Source organism: Rhizophagus irregularis, chromosome 9 (genome assembly GCF_026210795.1).
Source record: "Rhizophagus irregularis chromosome 9, complete sequence".
Classification (NCBI taxonomy): Eukaryota; Fungi; Glomeromycota; class Glomeromycetes; order Glomerales; family Glomeraceae; genus Rhizophagus; species Rhizophagus irregularis.
Window position 1 is genome coordinate 4133951 of NC_089437.1, and position 24738 is coordinate 4158688.

Genomic DNA, 24738 nt, shown 5'->3' on the forward strand with positions numbered 1-24738 from the left:
TATTTGTTAAAATTTTTAAATAGTTTTTAATAATATTTATTAAAATTTTCAATAAAATTTATTTGAAATTTTTCTTTAAAAATTTTTTTTTTATATAAACTCAGATTTATAATTGTATAATTTATAATAAAATTTGAACTTATGTGATGATTTTGTATAAAGCTTCTAATAAAATTAGGCGTATAAAGTTATATTAAAATTTTGGGTCTGGATCTGAGTTGTATATGTATTCTTCGGGGTCCTTCCTAAATCTACAGTATTATTATCTGCTCTATGTAAAAGGTCATTATTATCTATAGTCTGGTTAGCCAGTGATCCATCTGTATAATATTCAATGTTTTTCAATAACTTTAGTATATATATAGGCAAATTATTATTAAATATCTATTAAAAAAAAAAAAGTTTTTTATATTTTACTTTTTAAATCTTGTAATAATATCATTAATTGATGTCTTATATTTGTAAATTCTTGTTTAAGTATATCTTGCTTGATCCATCAATTGATCTATAGACCTAAATTATCTCCATTCAAATTAATTGTAGGTGTTTTTTCCAATTGTTGTATATCACTATTTGCTGAAATATTTTTAATTCTATTTAAGGGGAGAGTGTAATCATGTGACTTTTAATTGACTATCATGGTGCAAAAATTTTTTTGTGCTATTCAGAATGTATATGTCTAATAAAACATTTGTAAATTACTAAATATTAAAAAAAATATATTATTTTCTTACCTTTTGGAACCTGAAAGTTCACCAGGTATAGTTTTTATTTAGACTTAAATATATATTTTGGAGAAAATATCAAAAGAAGTTTCAAAAAGGTTGCGAATCGCTTAGTGAAAGTTTAGAATTTCTCTACTGGAAAATATAATATTATTTTTTTAACAAAAAGCATTTTATCATTAATTAATTTAATATATTTGTATTCTATAGATATGTTTTCACATGTCTTTACAAAAATAATAATAAAATAATACATAATTATTCAAACTAAAGTACTTTTGTTCTTGGGCTTTATATTTTAAATTTTTGCGCCATTGATAGTTTTATTATAAATCACGTGACTACACACTCCCCTTAACAATTCCACTATATAATACCAGTTGATATGTGTAATTGCACCTGTTAATAAACGAATAAAAATTGGTAATACTAATGCATTATGTTGGGTTATTGTAATCATCTTGGGACATTCCTGTTTCTGAATAATTGCTTTTTGAGAATTATCTGAACATATTTCAATATTACAAACTTCTATAATTAAACATTCAATTTTTTCCTCATTTTTCTTTATCTGCGTTCTTTTCTTAACAAATCCTACCGAGACTTCATTGTTTTTATTTTTTATTATAACATGGGTATTTTCGCTGTCTGATACCGGTTGTAATATATTATTCAAAAAGTTAAATAAGAAATGTCTAGGCATTTCTGGTGCTGATATTCCCTTAATCTATCAGGTTAATAATTGAAACCATTTGGCTATGCGTCCTTTTGCTGATAGCCTTGCAATGAAATGATAATATGCCCAACTCATAGTATGTCCAAAAGGTAACATCAATTGGCTAGCATATATAAGTGGATATGAATTTGAAATTCCAATTTTTCGTAATAAATTGAAGCATCTATGTGTTATAAATATTTCTCTAATAGGTATGTTTTCACCACTAATAGTCTATGTTGACCTATTTATGTAATCTTGTTGTATGATAATGTTTAATTTCTGGGCTATAATAATATTATGTAGATTTAGGTTAGATTTTGCTTCTTGATGTCCTAGAAATAATGATTCTGATTTATGTTCAAAAATATTGTCATGTATGGCCAATCACAACTGTACAGTCCTACATCTTATCATTATAGATCTAGATACTGGTGAATTACTATTTATTAGATATAAAAAAGCAGTGATCTGATTTGCGTATATTTGATCTCATGAATTATTAATTCCTAAGATGTATCGATAATATATTGCTGATGTTGGATAATTTCGACAAGCCCACATATCTGCTTAACTAATTTGATCACTGAACAAACAAAAATTCCATTTCATTTTCGATAAGTATTAATTAATACATATCCACTCTGGGATAAAGAACGCGATTAATAAGATATGCAATATGTCTTACTGTAATACGTTTTCTTTTAATAGAATTCAAAAATTTTTTAATTATATTCTTGATTCTTTTGATTGATCTTTTCCTTAAATTGGAAGAAGAGAAATAGCATCCTAAATACCGTATTTTTTTATCTGTGGCTTAGATCTTTGAGTTGTCATGTTTAATAGTAATATATAATTCATCTCTAGACACTTTAGGATTTATTACCATCAGCTCAGACTTTTTTCCATTTATATTTACATCATGGAAATGATAGAATTGTGTGGCTATATTAATTGATGCCTGAATTTTATCCCCCCTGAACTATCCAAATAACTCGTATCATCCATATAGGCTATAACTGGTACCCTTAGTCTATATTGTTGCCATATTGATCGATCCTGAATATCTAATGGCCAAGTGTTTACCATTTTATATCCTTGTTGTTGATTGCATGCTTGTTGAATAACTACAAGCAAAGAATCGTAAAAAATTCTTCAGGATAGAGGTGAAATCGCATCATCCTGATCAATACCGTCTCCCACTATGAAGGTTGAACTAGGGTCAAATGCTGTAATTACACTCATTTGTCTATCTTTGAATAATCCTGTAATCTATAAAATAAATTTTTCTGGTATGTCACCTTCTAGTGCAAGTGTAAAACTTCTCTGACTAACTGAATCGTATACTTTCATCATATCTTGGGTTACCATCCAGAGTTCTTTTCCATTTTCCCTTGCATCTTTAATTATATCATTCATTAAACGTAACAGTATTGCTGTGTCTTTTTCCTTAAGACCGCAAAAATTCAATTCACGTAAAACTTTATTATATATCAAAATTGTACTTAATCGGTTTGTCAATAATTTGGTGACAGATTTTCTGATATTATTTAGCAATGCTATGGAACGCATGTTGGCCAAAATATAATCAAATTTCTGCAGGTTTGAAATCAGATGAATAAGTGACTGTTTCTACTGGTCTGGCACAACTCCTATTTTCAGGAACAAATTAATGATCTTTAATATGATAGAGCTGGATTTGTCTGAACTGTGTTTAATTATAGTATATTTAATGCCTGAAGGGCCTGGCGCTGAGTTTGTGTTCACCTGTTCAAGTGTTTGCTGCCATTAACCTAACGTTATACCTAAATTCATTGTTGGCCAGTTCAGTAAATTCACCTTTTGGCCTATATATATTGCTCCAGAAAATGTCTTGCTCTATCAATTTAGTGTTGCGTTTTCATAAAATTCCTGCAAAAGTATCTTTTGCATGAGTTCTAATTGTATTAGGATCAAGCGCTAGTCTAACACTTTCATTCTCATTGAATATTACTGCTCGATCAATAATAATGTATTTTTTAACAACATCTTATATGGAAAGTAGCCACTTAGGAATATCCGAGTGTATAATGTTGCAACATTTTTCTATGCTATCTTAGATCTTGCTTAAACGTTGTGCTTGTAAATAATTTTTGTCTATTTTAACTCTTTTTTTAATTACATTTTTAACAATATTAATCCATGTGTCACTAAAAAGGCTGTGTATAGGAATAATAATTTTCTCATACTTATCTATGAATTTATCATATTCTTTATTTTTATAATCATCATTATATTTATTAAATCTGTTTAGCCAATAATCTATCCAATGGGCATCTTTGATGGCAATAAAGTCCTGATCTTTACAGATTTTCCTAATTAAACTTTCCAATTTAGTAGTATATCGCATAGTTTTATCTGCAAATATTAACTTATGTCTTGTATTGCAACTTTCTGGATATTTAATTAATTTCATGAGAAGTTCTATATTCATCGTTATAGATATAGCACTTATAATATTATCCCAAAGCTCATTAAATCTACGTTTTATTTTTTCTCCATCAGTGTTCTTTTCATCCCCTAATTGTATTTCATAATTAACTTTTACTTGGGTTGTGCCCCTAGTTTCGTTCTATTTCCCTATCTAGTGTTTCGATAAAATTTTCTCATTGCACATTGGTTATTTTACTGATATCCACTATATGTTTATCTTGATGTAAATCTGGATCCTGTAATTGATCTGGAACACAATACCGGAAATTGTTCCTAATATATTTAACATTGTTGATATAATACTATGGTGACTGTTTTTGACTATCTGTGATGAGTGCACCAAAAATTCTACTGGAATCACATTGGATTCATGTGTAATCCAGATTTGATCAATCCTTGATTTTGAGATAGAAGTTGATCTATTTTTGTTTTTATCCCATTTCTCATGTGTGAATAACTTGCATCCAGATAGAGAACTTGGCACACATCATAGAGATCTAACTGCAATAATTGTATTAAAAATTAAAATCCTAGTTGTCCAGTGTTGGGCGATCGATCTATTTTATTATTAATTGTATCATTGAAATTGCCTAATACAACGTGCAGTACTATTGTGTTATGAACTGATCGATTATATCCCTCCATAGCCATTTTCAATTCATTGATCAAACTTTTTCTTTTTCACAAGCCTGATCAGTTAAAGAGCAGCGTATATTGACCATACTCATATTTCTCTCTGTATGAACAGGAATTTAGCTATTATAATATATGGTGATATGATACTAATGTAGCTTTACACGTTTTATCCATCTGTTAAGAATCACACCTGCCTACGTTCCCGATCCCTTTAGTTTTTTGATCGCGTTCACTGAAGATTATCGAATAGACTTTTGACTTAATGTCCTGGTTTATATAATATTCCTGTTGATAGTTTATATTAGTTTCTGATATAGCCATAATATCGATGCTATTTTCATTAATGAATTCCAATAAGTTATGAAGTTTCTGTATAGTGGGACACTAGCAATCCCATTTATATTGTGTACTGCAATGTTCAACTCTAAAAACATTAAATCTTTCATTTCTTGTTTATTCAAATTTTCCTTAACAAATCTTAGCCTTTGTCTTGCTAAGAATACATTAATACTTTCTTCACTTGTCAATAAATTAACTACTTCTTCTATGTTGTTTTGATTCTTTTAAAAATCCCCCCTTTCAACCGTTAGTTTATTTGTTTCTGGGTATATATTTTCTTTTTCTGCTTCATCACCCGCTTTGTATTCTTTTTGTTATTGTTGTAACTGTTCGTCACTCACGTGCTGTGTTGAGGACGCGTTGTTGTCCTGATTACTCTTGTGAAAATTGCCCAGAACTTGGCATTTTTCACTCCCTTCTGTTATTACTACACGTGTAACTTCATTTATCATCTTGTGTAACCTTCGCTTTTGTTTTTTGCTTAGACCGGCTAAAGAAAAACCCCCAGTAAAATAGTTTAATTTTAAAAAATGTTTACAACATTTTTTGATAATTAAATAAAAAATGTTATAATTTCAATATATTTTTAAATATAAAATAAAATTTAAATATGTTTTAGTAAAAAACATTTTAAGATATAAATGAAATTGATAATTAGTACAATTAATTCCTTTACTTCTATTATAATTATATTAGGCTAAACTAAGCAAATAGTTTGTTAACATAATTCTCCTTCTCTTTTTTGTCTTTAAAATAGTTCTTAAACAACACCTATTGATGAATTTAATTGGATAAAAATTGTAAAAAATCTTGTGACTGTTTAAATGTTATTATATTTCAGCCAATCAAAAATTTATATTTAAGCTATCCTCCTTTTCATCTTTTTAACTTTACATGTTATGTTAAACAAACTTTTTAATTGGTCTGGTCTTACTATATAAATTTACAAATAACATTAAAATAAGTAAAAAAAATATATAATACTAAATATTTATTAATACTAATAAATAATTTTATTTTATTTTTAAGGAAAATGTTAATTTTATTAAAAAAAAAATAGTACAAAAAGTTTATAAATATTTATTCACTATAGACTGATACATATTTAAAATAATTAGAATAACCAAAGTTACAAAAAAAAAGTTAATTATTGAAGCAGAAGTACAGAGTAGAATATTTTATTAGTACCAATTGATTTATTTATCTGCATCTAAACAAATATAATAATTAATAATGCAATAAATTTTTAAGATCTTTGGGCTAATATTATTATAAGGAATAATTTAATATTAATAAACTAATCATGTTCAGTTAAAACTTTTTAAAATAAAAAAATTGTTTATATTTATTGTCATGTTGACTTATAAGGGAATTTATTCCAATTCATTCAAAAATTTAGAAAACGCTAATCCTTTATCTTTCAAACATGAATCATATTCAATTTTATTACCAGGAAAATGAACTTTGTTTATCTATTAAAAGCATTAAGTTTTCAACAATAGCTTATTAATAACTAGAATGATGCATTTCTCTATAAACTTTTAATTCCTGTATTATTTGACACCGTATTCGGATCAGGAACAAATCGTCTTTCATTTTTGCCAGCCGTTAAAATTTCAACTCCCGTTTCTGTTACTAATAAAGTGTGCTCAAATTGTGCACTACGTTTTCCATCTTCAGTTACTGCTGTCCAATTATCTGGCCAATGTCTGTCATGATATGTACCTATAATAAAAAGCATGCGATGTCAACAAATCAATAATAATGTAATTATATTTTGTTAATATTACGCACCAAGATTTATCATTGGCTCGATCGTAAAACAGTGTCCAGGTTTCATCGTTCCGATGGCTTTATTTTCTATAATTAAAATTAAAATTATAAAATATACATTCTATACATTCTATACATTTCATATATTTATAAAAAAAGTTGAAACTTACTCGCATAATGAGGAACATTTGGTGCACAATGAAATAATCTATTTTAAAAATGGGTTAGAATACTATAATATTATAACTAACTAAAAATAAAAATTCTGTGATGTTGTCACACCTATGAATGCCATGGCCACAATAAGTACGGACAACAGAGCAATTATTCGCCTTGGCATTTTTTTCAATAACTGCTCCAAGATCACGATACAAAAATCCTGGTTTCACACAATCGATGGCTTTATCTAAACAATCTTTTGCAGTCTTGATCAACTTTATACTTTCTTCATCAATAATTCCAACCGGATAAGTTTCATTTAAATCTCCATGAAATCCTTTATGATATAAAGACACATCCAGATTAACAATATCTCCCTCCACTAGTTCTCGCCGATCCGGAATTCCATGACAAATAACTAGTAATTATTTAATATGACGTCAGCTGTGTTACGATGAATTGTTTCACGATTTTTTGCGTACCTTCATTCACTGAACTAAAGTGAAATATTATGTTAAAACAAAACAATTTAAATAAATCACGTGACTTAAATTTTATTTATTACGTGCAAACGGATTTTGGAAATTCATAGTAATTCAAAGGCGACGGATACGAGTCACGCTCGATAATAGCTTCATGAATAACTCGATCAATCTCGTCGGTTGTTATTCCAGGTTTTACTGTAGCGGCACCAATATCTAAAACTTCGCGTGCAAGCTAATAATCCAAGAAAAATTAATGTTGCAGAAGCATGACAAGAATAATTATAATAAGTGGTTAAATATTTCTAACCTTGCAAACTGTTCGCACTTCTTCAATTTCTTCTTTATTCAACACTTTTATGAAAGTATTAGCCTTTGCAGTCTTTTCAGACTTTGAAATGCCTATAATATTTATAAAGGACAAAAGTTTAAATATTTCTCTTAATAAAGAAATAATTATACGTTGAAAGAGAACAAAAACCTTGGGGATGATCGGCATAATCCGGTCTTTCTATACGTGAAGGAACTTGTCTTCTTGGAGATAAAGGGTATAATGCACGTAAAGTTCCAGTATATGGAAAATTAGGTATATATAAAGTTTGATGTACCGATTTATGTGTAGGCTGGAAAATAATTCGCGTCAATACTATTACAAGATTTAACGACAATTCACAATATGCGTACCCAATTTTTCTTGAAGCAATCCTGTGAACAAAAGAAAGACCCTGAAATATTTAGTTTTAAACATGTTGGACATTGTAATTTTGCTTCTTTTGTACAGCCAGATCCTTGACATTGTTGTACTTCACTCATTTTCAAGTTGAAATAATTAGAAGAAAAAATAAATAAATGATAATATATTTTTTTCCAAAGGTTAATTGAATAACAAAGGATTAGGTACTAACCTTTTTATATTTCGCATCAGTAATCGGTGGCTTATTTTAACCTTACGCCTAGTAAGTAACAAAAGCGCAGTTGAAGATGTTGATCCAACCAAATATATTATATCCGTTTTCCATTATCATATAATGTAAAAATTAATCATTTTTATTATTAAAAAAAAAAAGTTTGTTCAAATTACGAAATTACGAGAGATTGGGTATTTTGGTTTTTTTTTTCATAAAATGTTATATTTCAAATAATCAAACAAATTTTATTTATGATTAAATTGATATATACTGATGAATTTCCTTTATTCCATTTCACAACTAATAAAAAACCTCGATATTATATATAATTTTATGATATAATATATATCGATACAATTCTTTTGTTCTTTTATAGTAATGTATAACAACTTAATTATATCGAGATTTTGGTTATATTGAATTATTGATACTTAATTTTGCCTAGCACTGTAAATTTACGATCATATGAGTTTTGAAATTATTATTGGTTGGCCAAAAGGTTAACTATAATGCTAGCAAGAACTAGATTTTGGCCTACATTATAATTTGCTAACGAATTATTATGTACCGATATTAAAATTATTCACTTCCTTCATTTAGATCAATATAAACTATTGTTTCAGATATTATCCCAACTATTTGTAGTTATAATTACAAATTTTCCATTTCCTTTTTTTTTTGATTACATACTATTTACAATATTTGCTTCTTCTTGTTTTATATAAACTAAATGGATGCCGAGTAGTAGTTCGCTTTACCTGTCATTCAAATTTTTTATCTTAATAAAGTATTAATTGTGCTGCAAGCAAAAAAAAAAAAAAAAATATAAAAAACTAAATGTGAATTTTTATGTAACTATTGTGCTATAAATCTTATGATATTCTCTCTTCATGTAACTTATATTACTAATTACTATACTCTAAAATTATTAATTTCTACTCTTCTAACATCTTATTATTATAATGTCTACAATAGTAATTTGAGTTTATAATTTGATTCTGGTAAAGCTAAGCTAATTTTGGCCCAAGTACTTCTAGTATCATAAAAAAATTTAAGCTATCCAGTTTAGGTTACGAGATTGATTCTCACATGCGATGAACGGAAAATATATAACAATTTTTTTTTTCTTAATTTTCGTATGTTTCTTTCCTTTACACTAGTGAATATAAAATGTTTGTCTTAAGCACACGTTCTTTGAGCACACGTTTTGGTTTTGTTAACAGTGCCATAGCCACCACGTTAACACAGAGAAATTTTAGTGACAGCCGTACGTTGTATCAAAATAATTTTACCAATTCTATTAGGGAAGTCTCCAATGTTATAAAACGTAGATTTGAGGACGGTAAAATGGCTAGAATTGCTGTGAGTTTAAATTCGAACGGTAATGTTTACAAGATAATTTTCTTATAGTATATGGAATAGTAACGTTAACATATTTATGTAGAAACCGGCACCTAATTGGGAAGCTAAGGCAGTTGTTGGTGGAGATGTTAAAACACTTTCGCTTAAAGACTTTGCTTCTAAATATTTAGTCATGGTTTTTTACCCTTTGGATTTTACTTTTGGTAAATAATATAATATACATTTACACGGTTTTTTATCACATTCTTATTAATTTAAATTTATTATAGTGTGTCCAACCGAATTGATTGCCTTCTCGTAAGTATATATTTGCTAGAGATTAAATTAAATAAAGTCATTGACGCGTAATAAAAATTTAAAAATTTTATAAGGGATCGAGTTCAAGAATTTAGAGATATTAATACAGAAGTAGTTGGTATCTCCTGCGATTCACATCACGCTCATATTGCGTGGGAGTAAGTATTTGTTTAGATTTTCTAATCAATTCAAGCAAAATTTAACTTTTTATAAAAATATTAGTAAAATACCAAAGAATCAAGGCGGACTTGGTGGGATTAAGTAAGTTTTATTTTTGCAATATAAACGCGTTATTTCAAGAATAAAAACATTAAATTAAGTGATCTTAAATAAATTATTTTTAAAGGATCCCTTTGAGTAAGTGATGGTGGAAACGAATTTTAACTAAGGAAAAATTGTGATAACATTTTTTTTTCATGGTAGTTGCCGATCTTAAAAAAGAGATCACAAGAAGATATGGATGCTTGTTTGAAGAAACAGGACATCCTTTTAGGTAACTTACATAGACGTGAAAATAACATATTATTCTTTATATATATTGATAATATTTTATATTTTTTAAAAATACAGAGGAACTTTCATTATTGATGACAAGGTACGTGTGACATTTTGAATTTCTCATGAAACACTATTACTAATTTTCATTATTTCTTTTAGGGAACTCTTCGTGTTGCGCATATCAATGACACCGAAATTGGTAATTATAAAGAATAAATAAAATTTTACACCATTACAATCTAAATTATTGTTCAATCGACTTATAGGTCGATCTGTTGACGAAACACTCCGCCTTGTTAAAGCTATTCAATTCGCAAACGTACACGGAGAAGTTTGTCCAGGTATATATAAGTATAATATACAATAATCATGATTTATCATTCATGATTCAACTTATTAATTTATATTGTGATTATAGCGAATTGGAAAAGTGGAGATCGCACAATAATTCCGGATCCAAAGAAATCCAAGGAATATTTTGCGCAATTAAAGGACGATAAATAAAGGTTAACCATGGTAAAAATCTTTTTACAATTAAATAATAGTATGGAAATTCTTTTTTATTATTAATAAACTTCTCAGAATAGTCTTTAGGAATAAACTCGCATTATCATGTCTCTTCGCAAAATTAATAATTTATCCATGAAATTTATTTCAATTTTATATATAACAATAGATTCACTATACACAAATTACACTTCGGATATCCGTTATCCCCTAAAATGTACTTAAATTGTACTTAAATTATACTTAAAATACTTTTACGTTATGGCACATCCGCCAATCTGCAGAATGCATTGGCGCTGTATTATATATATCCAAAGTATATTTTTAATGGATTACTATAACATTACGAAATAAATTGTTAATTGAGTTAGTGATTTGCGGTACTGTAAATCCCGAATGACCATCCAAATCTGTTCAAACTAACGTAAAGTAAAATTAATAAAGTTTTAAAATACTGCCCTAAAATATTTGCATTATGTTGTTAGTACAACTTGGATAGTCGAAGATGATTAAATTCTACATAATAAGGTTTTATTTGAAAATCTAACTATAAACGCTCATTCGGCATTGCAATGAGTGATAAACTTTTTCATGGTTGGTGAAAAATAAAATGACGATGAAACTTAATGTAAATTAGAATACTAGAAAAGTCTCAATTTTACTGTCGTAAATAATAAGACAGATTGACAGTATAATTTAATGATGTAAAATTTGGTGGAGGAATCAAAATATTGTATTATTGGCTATATAAATTGTGAAACAGTAAACTATGCTTTATAATTGTTAAATAATCGTGTGAACTAAGAATTTCCATTTTGAGGTACACCAATAACTTCAAATGCTTAATCTGGATTGTAATCTATATAATATCTACATTTTAGAAGTGTATTTCATACTTTCATCTAAATTATGCATTCAGATGATCGTAGCACAAGATCCGGCAAAATCTAATATAAATTGAACGCCTTAAAGTCCAATTTTTTAAAAAAAATTGAAATTTTTAATTTTTTTTAACGAAATGTTAACTGATTCCACTACTACGAATGGCCATACTGACAGCTATGCAAAAACAGAAATAATAAAAGAAATTGATGGAAATTCTAGTGCCATTAATGAGAAGGAAGATAAAGAATGGACACCGTTGTCATGGAGAACAAAACCTATAAGACAAGGTGTTGTTTATGATGATCAAGAACATTTACAACGAGTTCTGAATAAATTACAACATTTACCTCCAATGGTTACACCTTCGGAGGTATTTTATATCAAATTTATTTATTTACAAAAAAAATTATCTTTTATGGGGGAGTTATATTTAATTTTGTTTACAGATCCATAGACTTCGAAGTCAACTTAGGCAAGTTGCACTTAATAAAGCGTTTTTATTGCAAGGTGGAGATTGTGCCGAACTTTTTGAGTATTGTTCTCAAGAACCAATTGAATCAAAATTAAAAGTATTACTACAAATGAGTCTAGTTTTAGTTTGGGGCTCTAGAATTCCTGTTATTAGAATTGCTAGAATGGCAGGTCAATATGCTAAACCTCGTTCAAGTCCGACTGAAAAGGTTGAAGGAAAAGAAATTATTTCTTTTCGTGGTGATAATATTAATGGTTACGATCCATCGGATAGAAAACCTGATCCTGAACGTCTTTTGCGGTATGTAAACCACAAATTTTTGATTAAGTTGTGCCTATAATTAGTCTTAATAAATATTATTTTTCTAATAATAAAAAAAAAATAATTAGCGCGTATTTCCATTCTGCTGCCACATTAAATTATGTGAGATCAATTATTGGTTCAGGGTTTGCAGATCTATATCGATTATCAGATTGGTCTTTACATCACGTTCGATCGGATAGAACTAGACAAGAATATCAAACAATAGTTGATCGGTTAACTGATTCACTAGATTTCATGCGTATGATTGGAGCAGATTCCCCGTCGAGTCCATTGAATAGTGTCGATTTGTTTATGTCTCACGAAGGATTATTACTTGATTATGAACAATGTTTAACAAGATTATTACCTGATCCCGAAACTGGTGAAAAAAAGTGGTATAATGTTGGATCTCATTTCTTATGGGTAGGTGATCGTACACGTCAATTAGATGAAGCTCATGTAGAGTATTTTAGAGGAATTCAAAACCCTATTGGGATTAAAGTTGGTCCATCTATGGAATCCAACGAATTGCAAAAGTTATTGGACATCATTAATCCTAATAAGGAAATTGGAAAAGTCACTTTAATTACGCGTTACGGCGCTGATCAGGTTGAAAAATATTTACCAGGTCACATTCAAGCTGTCAAAGCTTCAGGACATATTGTAGTATGGGCATGTGATCCAATGCACGGAAAGTGAGTGTTAATTTAATTAAATGATTAAGCGTGACTGTCGGAATTATTTCATTAACGCGCTCTGAATTTCTTTTTTATTAGTACAAGACAGTCATCATCCGGTGTAAAAACTAGACATTTTAATTCAATCATTGAGGTAATCAATTTATGTCAATTCGTAAGTTTAGTATTTATTTTAGGGAACTAACATTCCTTTTTTTCTTAAGGAATTATCTAAAGTGATACGTATCCATAAAAATAATGATAGTCAAATGAACGGAGTACATTTTGAACTGACTGGCGAAGCTGTAACAGAATGCATTGGAGGTTCAATGCAACTAGCTGATGCTGATTTAGCTTTAAATTATAAAACTTTTTGTGATCCTCGTTTAAATTATGAACAAAGTTTAGATGTTGCTTTCTTAATAGCCAAATATCATGAGAAAGAAAGATCTGGACCTAGTTTGTAATATATAAATAAATATATATATATATTTAAGGTAAGAAATTGTCATTACTAAAGATAATTTTAAAGCTTATTTAACGGAAAATGTTTTAAATCTGTTATTTTATTCCTCCTAACCAATAAACATGAATACAACAACAACTGAAAATTATATTAGATATGAGTCTCTTGTTTCTTATTGGTCTTACCGCAGATATTTAAGCCTTAACCAAGATACCATCATTGCTTCACTAACCCAACTAACTAGATCTTCATTAACATTTAACTTATTAAAAACCTGTTTTGTAGAGGCATGTGGACAAAAAATTTGTGAAAAATTCAAATAACTTTATTATTATTTCGTTTTTTAATATTGCATAATTCAAATAATTTAGAGGATTAAATAAAAGACGTTTATTTATACGAACTCGCAAAATGCATGTAGGCATTTTTTTTGAAATCTGTGTAACGTCAGAACGTGTTAAAAATTTAGCAATTAAATCCTGGTACGTCAATTAAAACGCAATCTTTTTCCTCAAATTCAAATTCTTCGCAGTCCTCATCGGCAACTCCAGATTCATGTGTTAAACATACAAAATCTGTAGTCTATAAATCAAATTGTCACATTTAAAATTTTTAGCAATCTGGATTTCTCAAACATTATTATCACAAATATGAAAAAATTGTATAACTTACTTCTTCTAAAGCGATAATAGGATGATGCCAAATACCAGGGTGATAACTGATTCCTTGAGTGCTTGACACAACAAATGCATTAAGTGTGCTCAAATCTGGCCTATCGCCTTCATCATTACTTAAACACACAACAACCAAATATCCTTTAACTTTACCATTGTTTAATGGTACAAACATTTGTGAAGAATAAGGATGTCTTTCCATTAACCGTAAAATAAATGGAAGAGACTTCGCAGGTGAACATTTAAATAAACTCAAATTAGGTTCAGCTTTAGCGATTATATGAGTTTTATTGCTCGTAGAATTATCAGAGTTGCTAGATTGACTCTGGAAGTCTGATTGGCGGAAATTTATGACTGGAGCGATGTTATTATATTTACGTGCCGTACCTTGATTAGCAGGTGTCACCTTTATAGAATGACTTACTGAGATACAATTTTGAGAAGCGGAAGAATGTTCAGGAAATGATTGAATTATATGTCCGTATGGCGAATAAGAGGCATGAGTTAGTGGGGTAGCCGTGATACGTTTAAGAGAAGTACGAGTTGCGCTTTGTGCTACATTATCGGTCGCATTTTTTGGTAACTCTCTTCGCCCAATAATTCTTAATCGTTTAACCCCTCCGTCTATAAAAAAATAGGCGATAAAATTTAGAAAAGATTTTAAAATAAAAAAAAATATCTTTTCTCACGTATGATGTTATTACCAGGGAAAATTGTCATTTTAACGTGTGAAAACTTTTTATTTTTTTCTTTTAACTCGAAATAATGTTGTTTATGAGGTCCAAGTTTATTTCTTTCAAATAAAGTGACCCATTGGTTGGATTCAATATTTTCTAACGATAAATCTTTATCGCAAAAACATCCTTCAAGTAAAACACTATCAGGATAATTTCCTTTAAAAAATGCAGTGTCAATTTCAGCTTTTTCCAAATAACCCGGAGCTCCTAATTTAATTATTACCCAATCCTTATGGTTAGGCTGACGGGAACGTTTTGTTTCCCATCCGTCGCTCATATCCTTTCCACGGCCTGGTAATAAAAGGTTATCTGATTTACCAAAATGCTGATCACTATGGAAAATAACTCGACCTTCGTTTCCTACATATGCTAAATCTATTGGTGTGGAGGGATCTATTGGCCATTTTGCACTTACAACTCCATATACCCTAAATCGTGCTACACCACCATCAGGATAAATATTTAATTTAACATGAGTAAATTTTACGGAAGTTTTTTGTATCCCAAAAAAATGTTGGGAACTTGGACCTAAGTTAACTTTAGACAATACTTTATGCCACTAAAATAAATAAATAAATAAATAAATTAGTAGTAAGTAAAAAATATTTATACATGTATTTTAATAATAATAATAAAAAAATTTTTACATTAGTATCATCCCCATAAATTGGATCTTTATGAGGAGAATAACAAGCTTCAACATCTGCTAAAGGAGCATGATTTCCTACGAAATGCGCAGTATTTATGTCAAATCCTGTTAAATAACCTTCGAAACCCAATTTAATCACGACCCTGTGAGAAATAACGAAAATTAACTTATCGCCAATTTTGAGTGAATTTTAAGCATAATATACGAGTTATTTACCAATCGTAAGAGGGACTGTGACGTTTAGTCTCCCAACCGTCCATCCATGCTCCACGTTCTAATATAAAAAAATTTAATAACAAAAAAAAAAATTTGTGTTACAGTTTTTCTTTACTTACCGGTATATCTACCCCATTCTCTAATAGGTTCTTGTGGTTTAAGTAAATTAAAAGCTTCCGCAAAAAATTCATCATTACATTCAATTACTTTTCCACCTAAGGTAGAACTTGCCAAATCTTTTTTTTTTAAAAGAAAAAAAAAATTATTTTTGTTTTTTGTTTGTAATTGTTTCTATAACGAAAATTTTATTTCATGACAATTACCAACGAATTCCTTATCAAGTTGACTAACACCTTCTATAATATCAAGAATGCGAAAATTAATTTTTGGATTATTAAATTCCTCCATTTTTTAAACGATGTTTATTTGATTTTTTAATTAACACTGGTGGACGGAGGCATTGTATATATATATATATAATTTCCTTAACGATTTGCGGGTATCATGGGATCAAAGTATCTTTTTATTATCCTTCAGATTATCCGGATAATCCACTTATTTAAGTTTGACTAAGGAAATGTATCAAATCTTCATATGCGTATCGTATATAAAAATGTCTTTTCCCGAAAGTATAATGGGTGTACAACATAAAGTTTAAGACTGGCGTCAAAAAAAAATTTTAAGCCAATGAACCTATTGATAAATAATTATGTAATTCATCAAAGTTGGGAATTAGATTCATTTTATGACTGACAGCTTTAATTATTAAAATATTTTCTAGCCTATTCAATACAGAAGTATATTGTTCATTTGTCAGTAAACGAGAATTTAACTAGTAAATCCATTAGAGATTTATATTTTTTTGCTAAATATAATATATAATACTATAATAGAGAAGAATTTTTTTCTTTTACGATACGTTGGTACCAATTGTTACTTCTGTAAGGGGGGGGATTCATTGTGTTCAGCCAAATTTGCAGGAGATAGAATCACGAGAAAAAAAACGCATTATTTAAAAGATATACATAAAAAGGTATGGGGTACGGATATAATCGTGTAGATCTTTCCTTTAGATAATGCCAGAATTTACTAGAATTTGTTGCCTTTTAAGATACAGTACCTTTTTTTAATATTCTTATTCATCGTATTAATATTCTTATCTATCATATTAATATTCTTATCTATCGTATTAATATTCTTATCTATCATATTAATATTCTTATCTATCATATTAATATTATAAATTGAAAGGTGTTAGTAATAATTTAATTGAAACTCATTTCTTTAATTAAAAATACATTAAATAATTAAATTACATTTTATTTACTTATATTATAATAAATTTAACTGGTATTACATGCAATAATTAATAAGAAAATATAATTTTAAAAAAATTTCTTATATAGTGTTTTAATATAACATCTACTCCAATCTTATCTATCTTTTTTAATTTTCTTTTATTAATAATAATAATTTACAGTATTATTTTGCAAAAAAATTTAAATTTTTATCATAATAATACCAGAAGTCTATATTTGACAATAAAATTAAGATGATTAAAAAACTTTTAGAATTATAAAAAATTAAAATTTTATAAATTTAAACTGATAACTTTATTCTTTAAAATGAATTCTATTAAACTACCAGTTAGATTTTGAAAGATGTTTAAATAAAAGGTTATTAATATTTAAATTTGAATTTCAATTTGAAATAAATCACCAATATCATTTAAATGCAATCTTATTGGTTAAAAATTTTCATAATCTGGGCTGAAATTGTAATTTTATAATACTGCTAGCTTAAGTTATAATAATTAAATATTTTTTAAAAAAATGATAGATTATAAAAAATTATTACAAATAATATTAATTTAAATAATTATTTTTTTTTAAAAAAAAAATATATTTAATAATTTAAATATATCTTATTTATTCAAATATATGTATAGTTTAATCAAAATCTAACTAATTTCTAGTTACATAATTAAGGATCGATTTTAAAAAATTTAAATAAAATTATATGATTATCAAGTATAAACTTTTAGTAAGGCCGATCCAATTTGATCATATATTTAACATAACCCCCCCTATCTAATAGCTGAATTTGAAAAGAAAATCAACAGTATATAAAATTCTATTTTTAGGTATATTTGTACTATTAATTTTCCATTTTTAGAATTTAAACATTCGGAAATATTTACACATATTAAAATTAAAAATTGCGCGTACTGCACAGTAATGTTGAGTAAACTTTTTCTTACATCTTAAAATATGCGTTTAATTGTCACAGTCAAAGAAGGTGTTGAAGATATTGTTAAACCAAATCTTATAAAAGTTGATGATTATTATTTTGAGAGCCTTTTTCATAAAATTACACTAGATGCATATAGACAAAAAAATTTGAAATATATTGCCGGGTGGATGAAAAATCTTCATGGGTTTATATTGAAAACTCAGATGATCTTATAACAGAAATGATTCAAGGATTTAAATTTACGGAATTAAGGTTTAAAATTTGTTCATTAGCAGATTATTCAGTTGCACCTAGAAGAAATGCGTTAGACCTTATAATGTAAAATGCATTACAACTAAAATTATCAAATCAAAAGCAACTCCAAATTACACAAAATGATCTTCTATATAATGAAATAATCATTCTTTTTGAAAATAAAAAAGTTGGTTGGACTGGTGGATTACATTTATCAGTAAGTGTAAAATGTATTGAAAGACTAGCAAAAATTTTGTAGTATATTGATCCACATCTTAAGAAATTTGCCAAACATGTGTGCCATTTGCTAAATTTATTTACAGAATTGTTAACGTATGAACAAAATCAAAGTTATAATCAATATTATTCTGTTACACATCATAAACATGAAGAAGTTTCACATGAAAAATTGAATAAGCTAATAAAGTCTTTTGAACTTAGCTTTGCACAACCTTGAATACAAGATACTCTTTGGGCTTTATTAATAGAAGATTTGTATAAGCTAATAGAAATGGTTAAAAAATATATGATTTATCTTGAACAAGTCAATAATTCAATGAATAAATTACATAAATCATTAGAACCAGCACGAAATGGGATAGAAAATATTATGGTTAAAATTATTGAAGCTTGTAACCAATCAGATTCTATCTATGATGACTTAAATTTTGCGATTTCAAATTTGGAGGATTATAAATATATTAATATTGAAAGATATCTTCCAGAACAAGGCATCGGTTTATAAAGAATTTAGAATTGATATTTCCAATAGGTTTTTATCAGTATCATGCTAGTAATTATCTTGGAACTACAACTTTTATATGGAAAATACCAATTGAAGTTAATAATCGTACAGAAATACAAAATGCACAAACATTATTATCTATACAAGACCTTATACCTCATTATTTTACACGTCAAATGCAAAAAATATGCTTGAAAGGATACATTTAGCCAACAACTCAATCAATATGTCCATCATTTTCATCATTTTTTAATGTAACATTTTATTTTTAGTATTCGTTAGTTGCTAAAGTTACTTCAATTTTATTGCGTAATCTATATCATGATTTAACTGGAGATGCAACAATAGCACCAAATTATATCACAAAAGAATTAGATGAAAGACTCTGATGGATGTTAACACTACAGGATCCTAATATTACAGTGGACTTAATAAGAATTAATAATGGATTCAAAGGAACATCATTTAATATTTTTTGGGAAAAAGTTGATTCTTACTTTAATGAAGTAATTCAGATTAAATTACAACTTTATTATTACTAATATTCTGAAAAAAATCTGATCCGATTCGTATTCACAGATCTGATTTGAGACAGATCACTGAGAACCTGGCTTCAGAAAACCTTTAAAAAAATTACTATTAGTGAAACTGCCTTGGATCGAGAACAAAGGCTTCCAAGTCCCATAAAACTAGAACAATCCAGAATTTCAAATCCCAATGATTACTTTGTATGGGTGATCTAATAGATATGTGTGTATCTGGATGGAAATTTTCTCATAATGAGATTTATAATGCAATTCAGGCAATAATTACCTGTATTCAAATGACATCAAGATTATGGATGCTCAAAACAGAAGATACGAATGGTAGACTATATTTTGATATAGTGCTAAAACTAGATTTTGCCAAGTATGAAGTTAACTTAATTGAGCTAGGAGGAGAGCCAGTGAAGTTAATTAATCTAATAGATTGGACGGTTACCAAAGGTCTAATCCTTTACCACAATATTAATTTTCTTCTATATTCGCTAAATACTCCAGCTCATGATACGAAGTTCTTTAATCTTTTCATAGGATTTTTGGCTAAGCCAGTGCTAGAAATTAATAAAGAAATTATAGATCCGATTCTCTAGCATGTAAAGAACGTAATCTGTAGTGGAAATGAAAAACTCGACGAATATATCCGAAACTCTAATAGCACATTTAATGCATAAACCAGATGAAACCCCAGACAATCTTGGTACTAAAATCTACATTACAACAGTATGAGAAAAATATTATTACTGACTTTATTGGTAGAGGTCACATCTCCATTTTGCAACTTCAGATTTGAAAAAAATTCTTAGACATTTTAATAGTGCCATTCAAGCTCGAAAGCTAATTATCATAAATGAGACAGGGATGTCTAGTAGAGAATGGCATAGATTTAATGAAAATCTCAAATCACTCATAATAGAACGAATGGTAGCTATAAAGTGTAAGGGTCTTGAAACTATACGAATAAATGATTATGTTGGATATATGGTTACAAGCAATCAGGATACTCCGCTCAAAATAGACATAGGTGATTCTCGTATAGTCTGTTTTAATGTCTCTGCATGCTGTAGAGATAATATACCATATTTTGACTGGCTAGAGGATATTCTAGACCATCCTAATGCATCTGGAGTAGTCATGTCATATCTCCTTAGCCGTGATTTATCAAATTGGAGTTCAGAAAAAATTCCTGCAACTAAGGTAAAGATAAAAATAATGCGAGAGCAACTATCTAATCCTATTCGATTTATAATTAATTATATTACAACTTGGCCTGAAAATCAGATTAGCAGGTTTGGCTGTGAAAAAGTATACCAGGATTATCTCGAATGGTGCGGGTCTAATGGGAAAAAGCCATTAACTAGTAAGGTTGCTGGTAAGAAATTTTCACTAATTAGTATTGATCAGACATATTCACGAAATAATGGAGTAAAAGTATATCAGTATATTCTCAATCACCACAAAATTGTAGCCAAGCTCCGTGAATCTGGCCTAAGCGATATAGAAGAATTTTCTGATATACCTCAGCCTGACTTATCTGAAAATGAGATAGCAGACATACCCATATTCAATGTGCCAGAAACGGTCCTAGAGGGACCAATTATTCTCCAGAAAATAATCCTGCCTCAGCCAAAAAAAAATCTCCATCCAAGAGGTAAGAAAGCGAATAAACAGGACAATTCAACTCAAGCTCTTTTCGACTATATAGTAGAACAGGCAAAAGTCCCAATCACCTCAACATCTAGAACATTCGAGACTTCTAATTTATTTGAAAGTAACAATCTTTTGAGACCTGTGGTCAAAAAAAGTGCTAGACGACAACGAGAAGAGCATTTCAGAAAATGGGCTATCGATCACAGTCAAGATCCAGATATATTCATGACTATTACAGAGAAAGATGTTAACCTATCCTGAGAATATCAAGACAGGATGATAGCAGACGCAAATGTGATCGACTTTGCGAAAGAAAACAAAATGAACCTGAACAATTTATTTTACATGATTAGAAGGGAAAGGTTAATAAGCAAAGAAATATATCTCTGGGAGTACAAAGATGTGAGAAAGCCCTGGGAGTATGTTTACGATGATGAGGAATGGCAAAAAAATATAAGCATACTCCAGGAGAATGGTATGCTTTGGTAAAGAGCAAATAGGAGTGGGTTATGAAATATTAGTAGGGATGGGACTTTTGTTCTTTACAATTAGGCGATATAAAATCCCAAATTATTATTTTTTTTGCATATTTTATCTACCCGCAATTTTCAAATACTTTGCTGAAACTTGGAGTTTACAATCGATATTGATTAGATATCGCAATGATATCATTACGATATCATTACGATATTTTGATAAAATATAGATTCGACATCGTTAAGTTAGTCGTAACTGTATTTATTCGATATTGATTAGTTTATATCTCTGCGATATCGCTGTGATCATTATGCGATGTAAATATTATCACGTAACCACATCGTAGTGATGTCGTATTAACATTGAATTAATATTACAAAAATATTTGACATTTATTTGATATCGTAACCACATCGTAGTGATGTCATATTAATATTGAATTAATATTACAAAATATTTGACATTTTATTTGATATCGTAACTATGTCGTAGTGATATTGTATTAACATTGAATTAATATTACAAAATATTTGACATTTTATTTGATGTCGTAACCACATCGTAGTGATATCATATTAACATCGAATTAATATTGCAAAAATATTTTACATCTGTTTGATATCGTAGCCACATCGTAGTGATGTCGTATTAACATTGAATTAATATTACAAAATATTTGACATTTTATTTGATATCGTAACCACATCGTAGTGATATCATATTAACATCGAATTAATATTGCAAAAATATTTTACATCTGTTTGATATCGTAGCCACATCGTAGTGATGTCGTATTAACATTGAATTAATATTACAATTTTATTTGATATCGTAACTACATCATAATAATATCATATTAATATCGAATTAATATTACAAAAAATGTTTTACATTTATTTAATATCGTAACTACATCGTAATGATATTATATCAACACTGAATTAACATCACAAAAATATTTTTATTGTAATATATGTTTATTATTTATTATACATTAATAATAATAATTTTTTATTAGTGAATTATTATAGGTGAGTGGAGTACGTTTCTTTTCTTCCTTTTTCTTCTCTTTTTTATTCTTTTCTTTTCATATGTGAGTGGATAGATAAAAAATATATATATATATAAAAAAAACAATCATGATTAATAAAATGTATTCTTTGTAAAATATATTTAAAATTTAATACATAACCTTGGGATAATAGTTAGAGCAGGTAATTCTGGGATTTTGTAAAGAATAATAAAAATGATAATATTTTTAAGTTAGTTCTTTCTTTAAATTTTTTTGAGAGTGTTTTGTTTCTTAAAATCATAATATTGTAAAAAAATGCTGGTTGCTACGACTGACGGACAACGACAAATTGTTAGGCTACCCCCGGACAAAGTAATTGGAAGGCGGAAAATGCCATAAATATCCAGCCCTATTTTACAACATTTTCTTTCAGGCTAAAGCAAATATTACAAAAGAAATTGCAAATATATTTAACAAGCAATAGATACATGGCCATTGAAAAATATATTCACACTTCATATTGTAATACTACAGTCTAACAGAAATTGCAAATATATTTAACAAGCAATAGATACATGGCCGTTGAAAAATATATTCACATTTATACCACAGTCTAACAAAAAAATACTCAAACCACAACATATTGTAAAAAAAATATGAAAAATACGCGTATATCCTATTTTCATACCTTGCTTAACAGCTCCACTATTTATTTAAAAAATGGCTTTTTTCTCTTTTGTATGTGGTTAAGTGGGTACATTTTTCCTTTCTTTTATTCTTTTCTTTTGTATGTGAGTGGTGGGTACATTTTCTTTTCTTTATTCTTTTTTTATTCTTGCTTTTCGTATGTGGGTGTTTTACTATGTTGAATATATAAACTAAAGTGTCCCAAAGTATTGTTAATATTGTAAAAAGATAATTAAAGTATACTTTAAAAAGAGAAAAGAAGAGACGAACAAAATACCGTAAAGTGTTAATATAAAAGACAAGAGAAAAGTGTATTTTTGAAAATAAACAAAAAAATCTCATTAATAAACGCGAATTTTAGCTATTTTTAGATATCACATGCATGTAATTAAAGTGATTTTAATTGGTTAATTTTAATTTATTATTACATCATGCATATGATTTTATTGGTTAATTTTAACCAAAATTTTATACGATACAAATTAAATAATTATTTTATTATATTTATATAATTAATATAATTATATGGCTGTAAAATAAAAATTATTTTTTATCCAAATTCTATTTGTAGTATCATGATTTGGTAGTTGGCACCTTTCTGAATTACAATTATGAATAAAGTGTACTTTTTGAACATTATCTATTACAGTAATTGGAAAAATACGTCTCCATTTATCTCCTGTTGCTTGAAGACGGTAAAGTGGACATTTTAATACTGAATGTTCAACCATAGTATCTTCAAACCAATCTACAACAATAAATGCATAATATTTGTTATTATTACCCTTATGTTGAAAGATACCTTTGATTATTGCATAAGATTCTTCATGATCTTCTTCATAAATTGTGATAAAATCACTGAGATGTAGGTGAACTTTTGAAAGAATACCATTTTTTTCTTCAATTGTATATGATGCTAATTTGTACCAACTAATTGAAGAATTTATAAGTGCCGCCTCAAACTTCATATCCACATAAGATAAAAACAATTCAATTTTAAAATTATGCAAAGTCAAGAGAAGTTTATCATGTTCCTGCTTTGACATTCTTTTTTTTAAGGAAATATTGGAAATAAAACACTGGTAAAAAAATGATTTATTCTACACATATCTTACACATATTGGGTACTCAAAATGTAGAAAATCATACACAAATAATACACATATCATACATATATCAGGTACTAATA

At 28.1% G+C, this 24738-nt stretch overlaps 7 protein-coding genes across 8 annotated transcripts; 4 read left to right on the top strand and 3 right to left on the bottom strand.

Annotated features, from left to right (window-relative positions):
- Positions 1 to 3535: 3535 nt before the first annotated feature.
- OCT59_029962 (uncharacterized protein) lies at positions 3536 to 4201 on the bottom strand (the record flags this gene model as incomplete). Its single annotated transcript, XM_066146336.1, has 2 exons — positions 3536 to 3999; positions 4174 to 4201. The coding sequence occupies 2 exons, from the start codon at positions 4199 to 4201 to the stop codon at positions 3536 to 3538; spliced, it is 492 nt and encodes a 163-aa protein (XP_065994990.1).
- A 2217-nt stretch (positions 4202 to 6418) lies between these two features.
- OCT59_029963 (Methionine aminopeptidase 1) lies at positions 6419 to 8181 on the bottom strand (the record flags this gene model as incomplete). The annotated part of the gene is made up of 9 exons (XM_025323360.2): positions 7986 to 8181; positions 7783 to 7924; positions 7612 to 7703; positions 7385 to 7536; positions 7302 to 7315; positions 6943 to 7237; positions 6831 to 6868; positions 6682 to 6747; positions 6419 to 6612 (listed from the first exon to the last, which is right to left on the bottom strand). Exons 1-9 carry the CDS (start codon positions 8112 to 8114, stop codon positions 6419 to 6421), a joined length of 1122 nt encoding a protein of 373 aa, XP_025188880.1. The 5' UTR covers positions 8115 to 8181.
- Positions 8182 to 9295: 1114 nt separating this feature from the next.
- Positions 9296 to 11278, top strand: OCT59_029964. Of its 2 annotated transcripts, XM_066146338.1 has the most exons (12): positions 9296 to 9571; positions 9654 to 9774; positions 9841 to 9868; positions 9943 to 10026; positions 10091 to 10129; positions 10215 to 10225; positions 10292 to 10361; positions 10439 to 10463; positions 10526 to 10565; positions 10633 to 10707; positions 10785 to 10882; positions 10954 to 11001. In XM_066146338.1, exons 1-11 carry the CDS (start codon positions 9380 to 9382, stop codon positions 10868 to 10870), a joined length of 771 nt encoding a protein of 256 aa, XP_065994992.1. In that variant the 5' UTR covers positions 9296 to 9379; the 3' UTR covers positions 10871 to 10882; positions 10954 to 11001. The 2 variants fall into 2 exon arrangements, with proteins under 2 accessions (XP_065994992.1, XP_065994991.1); XM_066146337.1 differs by having other exon boundaries at positions 10785 to 11278.
- A 613-nt stretch (positions 11279 to 11891) lies between these two features.
- On the top strand, positions 11892 to 13677 carry OCT59_029965 (uncharacterized protein; the record flags this gene model as incomplete). The annotated part of the gene is made up of 5 exons (XM_025312777.2): positions 11892 to 12128; positions 12205 to 12530; positions 12620 to 13228; positions 13310 to 13364; positions 13435 to 13677. The coding sequence occupies 5 exons, from the start codon at positions 11892 to 11894 to the stop codon at positions 13675 to 13677; spliced, it is 1470 nt and encodes a 489-aa protein (XP_025188882.2).
- A 464-nt stretch (positions 13678 to 14141) lies between these two features.
- OCT59_029966 (uncharacterized protein) lies at positions 14142 to 16360 on the bottom strand (the record flags this gene model as incomplete). The annotated part of the gene is made up of 7 exons (XM_025312778.2): positions 14142 to 14258; positions 14349 to 14974; positions 15055 to 15646; positions 15735 to 15879; positions 15953 to 16010; positions 16072 to 16188; positions 16276 to 16360. The coding sequence occupies 7 exons, from the start codon at positions 16358 to 16360 to the stop codon at positions 14142 to 14144; spliced, it is 1740 nt and encodes a 579-aa protein (XP_025188883.1).
- A 3554-nt stretch (positions 16361 to 19914) lies between these two features.
- OCT59_029967 (uncharacterized protein) lies at positions 19915 to 20316 on the top strand (the record flags this gene model as incomplete). The annotated part of the gene is made up of 1 exon (XM_066146339.1): positions 19915 to 20316. One exon carries the CDS (start codon positions 19915 to 19917, stop codon positions 20314 to 20316), a length of 402 nt encoding a protein of 133 aa, XP_065994993.1.
- A 268-nt stretch (positions 20317 to 20584) lies between these two features.
- On the top strand, positions 20585 to 21634 carry OCT59_029968 (uncharacterized protein; the record flags this gene model as incomplete). Its single annotated transcript, XM_066146340.1, has 1 exon — positions 20585 to 21634. One exon carries the CDS (start codon positions 20585 to 20587, stop codon positions 21632 to 21634), a length of 1050 nt encoding a protein of 349 aa, XP_065994994.1.
- Positions 21635 to 24738: the final 3104 nt, after the last annotated feature.